At 30.9% G+C, this 5,529-nt stretch overlaps 1 protein-coding gene across 1 annotated transcript; it reads right to left on the bottom strand.

Annotated features, from left to right (window-relative positions):
* Nucleotides 1–422: 422 nt before the first annotated feature.
* LOC134240371 (uncharacterized) lies at nucleotides 423–3,881 on the bottom strand (the record flags this gene model as incomplete). Its single annotated transcript, XM_062722462.1, has 5 exons — nucleotides 3,223–3,881; nucleotides 2,860–3,136; nucleotides 1,558–1,830; nucleotides 1,014–1,349; nucleotides 423–691 (listed from the first exon to the last, which is right to left on the bottom strand). Coding segments are annotated over exons 1-5 (1,791 nt in total), but the record flags the coding sequence as incomplete, so codon positions are not given.
* Nucleotides 3,882–5,529: the final 1,648 nt, after the last annotated feature.

The following is a 5,529-nucleotide window of genomic DNA, read 5'->3' as shown; positions in this document are numbered from 1 at the left end:
AATTTTGCAATGGGGCGTATCTTTCATGATGCTAGATTTCAGAAAATAACCCTCTAAAAATTCAACATGGTCATCGAAAATGAAAGTGAGAAACAATTATGTGGACATTAGTCATTATCAGATAATCGTTATCGATACACATTGAAAGAAATTCATATTTATTTATAAAATCATATCAGCCATAAATGAAGAAATATTTTATAGAAAACATCGGGAGATTTACTTTTAAAGGATATCCAGGATAGTCATTCAGGTTCATTATATTTCAATAAAAATGTTGTTTTTTTCATTCAATTAAATAAATTAAAATTTGAATAAATTAATAAATGTGAAAATAATAACGTTAAATTTAATTAATCTTTTTTTTAATTTTATTTCATCTTACGGTTGGTAAATATTTTGTACAAAGACTGCTTACTTACCCACATTAATTGAATTACTGCACATAGACCCGACAGCATTTGTAACACAACATTGGTAATATTCCCTTTGTTTATTACAAGTAAAGGATTGGCAAGGTTTCCTCCGTCATATTTTCCACCACTACTTGCGATGTCAATTTTTTCTTCGTCTTTCGTCCAAACTACATCTGTTACATATGTGGAATAGTCCGAAAGGAAGATATCACATGAAAATATAACGCTCTGATTTAAAAAATCAGTCTTAGAATGCGTGGACACAGAAGGAAGATCTGTAATAACAAAAACATAGATAAACGTCAAGTTTATGAGAAACAAGATGCTTTCAAATAGTACAGGTTTTGGCTCAGGTCATGTTGAAAGCGCTCTCAAATCTAAAAGAATCATACCGTTGATAAAGAAACAGTCAGACAGATGCCAAACAAGGTGTAAATCTGTTGATCTTTTCAATTGTTTTATTAAAAGTTCAGAAGCTATAAATCATTTTGAAATTCAAATAGCCATAATTTATGGCAAAAATATAAAATTTTCATCAATTTAAAATTGTACTATACGTATCAGGAATTTCAATCTTTGAAGTTGTTTCCTACGTACCACCGACTAATTTCAGCAAAACATTATTGCTTATAGATTTTCCAATTCCATTTGTAACTTCTAGTCGGTAATATACTTTGTCAGCATCTGATGCCTTCGTTATTACTAAAATAGGTTTCGCTGGCTCCAAACTGCTTCCAAAATATCGGGCGTGATCGATGTCAACGGTCATAAAATTATCAGGAGTTTGATCTTTGCTTTTTTGCCAAATTGCTTTTATCGGAGAAGGACAAGATTTGACAATAGCACTAATTGTGACTTGATCACCAAATGTAGCCGTCAGTATCTGGCAATTTTCAACAGTCAGATCTTTGCCAATTTTTACAAATGGAGCATCTAGAAAAAATATATAGGAAATTTTATAAGTTGGAAAGTTGTTTTTTCTTTCATTTTCATCTCAAGAGATGAATATCGATACTGCATGTGAAACTTAAAAAAATATTTAATTTAAATCTTATTTTGACATAAATAATGTAACTGATTTAATTGCTTTAATGATGTATAAACTTGTAGGTATTAAATAGATAGTGTATATTTACTATACCTAGAAAAATGACCTTCGAAACTGATCCTACAGCATTGGAAACTTCACACTTGTATTCACCACTGTCGTTCTCTGATGAAGAAAGGATTTTCAGATATGTGTCTGTAACACCGCCTCCTCTATATTTGTTTAATTTTGTCCTAAAACATTTTCCATTTTTGCTCCACTCGATTTTCTTTAAACTAGGAACTACCTTTTCAGCATTACAGTTGTAAAAAATGGTAATACTGTCTTTCCATGACATTGCCCGGTTTATCTCTAGATTTGGTAGATCTATAGAATAATATTTTTACGATTTAATAAAGCAAATTTTTGTGATATTTATCAGAAATGATTTTGCAGATACAAATAAAACATATTCCAGTTTTCCGTTATGCTAGTATAATGCCTGCGGGATAGCAATAAGGAAAACTAGGGGGAAAACTTCAATTTTTTGCATACCATACAAATAGACCAAACGGGTCCAAAAAATATGAGATGTTTCGTGATAAAGAATGTTAAAATGTTTGAAATGCAATAAAATGAATGGACATTGAATGATTTACTTAATTACGCCTTTTATAGCATTGACAGTTATCATCAGTTAACTGTTAAGGACAGATGATACAAACAAATTTTTTCTTTGAAAAAGATTTAATATCAAGTCACAAGTTTAGAAAATTGGATGGTTCTTAGATTTTTTTTCTCCAAAGAACTGGAATATGAAATACACTTGGAAAATATTATAATATTTCAATGAAAAAACAAATAGAGACAAATCACATTCACTAAAGGTTTACAGGTGTAAACAAATTTCAGAATATGTTATCTTGGTGCTAAAAGTGTTATATAAACTTAAAAAAAATATACCAAGCCAGGTGAATTTAATTAGGAAAAGCTAAATTATAAAAATCAGCCTATGTGATATTGCTAATTTTTTTGTCATTTTGTTCCGCCTCTTAAAATTCACCTGGCTTGGTATATTTTTCTAAAGTTCATATAACAATTTTAAGCACCAAGGCAACATATTCTGAAATTTGTTTTTACCTGTAGACCTTTCCTAAATGTGATTTTCCATTGAAATATTACTAATATTTTCCTAGTCTATTTCATTTTCCAGTTCTTAGGAGAAAATATTCTAAGAATTATCCACTTTTCTAAACTTGTGACATGACATTAAATCTTTTTCAAAGAAAAAAATTGTTTGTATCATCTGTCCTTAAGTGCTAATGTTTTAAACATCCTGTCCTGATTGGATAAAATTGTTCAATTAGTTTGGCTGATGAAAGAACAACAAAAAGAGTAAAGTAATGTGCTTTATACCTCCTATGACTTCTAGGAAAAGTGTGTTACTTTCGATTTTTACATGCCTTCTGTCTATTTCTCGTGAAATCACTGCCTGATATTCACCCTGGTCTTTTTTCAAAACCTTACTTATCACAAGTCTTCTACTAGTACTCCCATTGTACTTTTCCTTGCTAATGTCAATTGTCTTTGTTGTGTCCCCTCTCACTTTTATCCATTTAATTGGCCAGTTATCGGTGTCAAGAAAATTTTCCGTTTCAGCTTCAAAGCATGCTTTTTCTTCACAAAGAATTTTCTTATTTCCATTTATTCTAATCATTGGAATATCTAAGTAAAAATTTTCAAAAATTAGATCAATATATAGTTAAATTTAGACAATACAACATGAATAATGTAATACTTACCTGTTATTTGGGATTGCTTCCACAAAATCATCATTCCTTCCAAAAGTAATTTGTATTTTTCCATAGCACCGCGACCAAAATCAAAATTTTCAATATTTGCGAGTTTCTCCTCATAGTTAACCTTATACCCAAGTAAAGTCACAAACTTCTGTGCTCTGTGAATATTTCCTTTCAGATCATTCCAGCATTGCAGGAACACAGGATCAGGAACTTCTGAAGATTCTACATGCGCAAACATATCGTTTCTGAATATTCTAAGACGCTCAATGTCATCTCCTATTTTTGTATCCGTACTATCCGGTGTCTTTCCCCATCCTTTTGTTGGTTTTAAGTTTGGACAAAGATTTCTTATCAGTGTGTAAAGTAAGGAAACATCAAATTGATCATAGTCAGGAATCTGAGGCGGGGAAAGGCTACAAAGTCTCAGCTGCTCAGGCCTCAATTTGTGTCTACCAGTTGTGAGTTCTGAACATGAATTAATGACGTAGTAGAGATCTGTTGGTTTTATTTGACTTTCAAAAATATTCTTAAGCACTAGTTTTATCTCGTCCACGCAGACTATTCCAAGTTGTACAAAATTCTGTTGATGCTTTGACAAAGGTTTGGAGGCCATGGTTATCTTCTATTTACTTGCATATTTATGGTCTAAATAGTAATGTCCCTGAAAAATTTCATGAAACTATTAAAAATATATCTAGGAGCAGACACTTGCTGTGTCTTTCAACTCGACATTTAAGGAGACGAAGGATGTTTGGTCACATGACTCAGTTTAATTGCGTCATAATCCCTGATAAAACATGTACAAAACGAGATTGAAACAACATTACTTGTATAATTTTTTGACTGTTTATTTGAGTTAACCATCTTGTATAAAAATATCTAAAAACATACAAACTTTCTTGCAAATATTATCAAATTACGGGAACGATTTATACACTCTTCTGTTTAACTACACTGCGCGTCCAACGAGTCGTTGACGTCGAAGTTGACGTCACAGTGGATCTCTCAGTACATTAAGATTATACACGGTAAATTGCGGATAGTATTATCATAAAAACGGGTCATGATCAGTACATAATGGGGTATTTTGAAAATTAGAGAGCCCAAAAAATATTTTTACATGGTTATTGACGGAAATATTTTGTAGATATGTTTTATTTCGCTTATTTCGCAAAAGTGTGACGTCATACTTGGGTTTTTCCCGTACTCAAGAAATGTAAACATGACAAGTTTCTCTCAAGCTCATGTCTTGTTTAACTATGTCCTGTGGAATATTGAGCTCAGCTTCACCAATCGATACTTTAAAGCTAATCCATAACATGACGATTTTGTATTTCAACGTAAATTTTCAAATATTAAATGATAGAATTTTTTAAAATTTTGAAGTTGTCTTAAAAAGTACGTAATTTTCCATCTCCAGATGCGGTGTGACAATGAATATTGATTTTTCGAATTTTTAACCTTATTCATACTCTGAAATATTTTAAAAGACACATGTTAGCTGACATATTTTTTGTCTATACTGAAAAAAATCCATTATGGACCGATTAATGGGCCCTGAAACATAAAGAATTAAAAATCCACTAAGACACTGTGGGGTATATTATTTGTCACTGAATATCTCAAAAATAAATCTAGAAACCTATTGATACGTATGCTTTAAGGTATGTACGACATACTATATAAGAGATCTATAAAATATTAAAAAAATTAAACGACAGGTTTTTTTCAGCAAAAGGTCCTTCTTCCCCTTAATTATATCAATGATATATTAATTAATTAACAATACATGCTTTCATTCATATGATGATTCAATATAACCCAACATGCTTTAAACAAAGATAGGGATTTCAGTAACCTCGTTTAAAGGGACATGGACACAGCTTAAACTGATTTAAAAAAAATCAATGAAATGTTTACAATTCACAAACTAAGGCATCATCTATTGATCAACAAAAAATAATCAACATTATTCGTTAATTAACAAACGAGATACAGAACTGAAAGTTCCTCATAATACAGAACAAGGAGTTCTTCATAATGTAAACAAGGTTCGTGCCTTGTTTTTTTGTTTACAGATAGAATATTTTCACAAAATGAAATTCAGCAAATCACTGGAAACCATTTAATTGTATTAAGAATTAACTTCTTTATTGAAATGATCTGCCTTGAACGAAGATATTTTGGTATATTAACCAATAATCAAAAACATGACATGGACACTGTTTACATAACGAAGTTTTAGAGCTCTAATTCTGTCTTGTATCTCGACAACAGCCATTTA

The sequence above is a fragment of the Saccostrea cucullata genome, unplaced genomic scaffold (assembly GCF_032062105.1).
Source record: "Saccostrea cucullata isolate Sc308-1 unplaced genomic scaffold, CSIRO_AGI_Scuc_v1 ctg2851, whole genome shotgun sequence".
In the NCBI taxonomy this organism is placed as follows: domain Eukaryota; kingdom Metazoa; phylum Mollusca; class Bivalvia; order Ostreida; family Ostreidae; genus Saccostrea; species Saccostrea cuccullata.
This window is presented reverse-complemented; position numbering and strand designations above follow the sequence as displayed.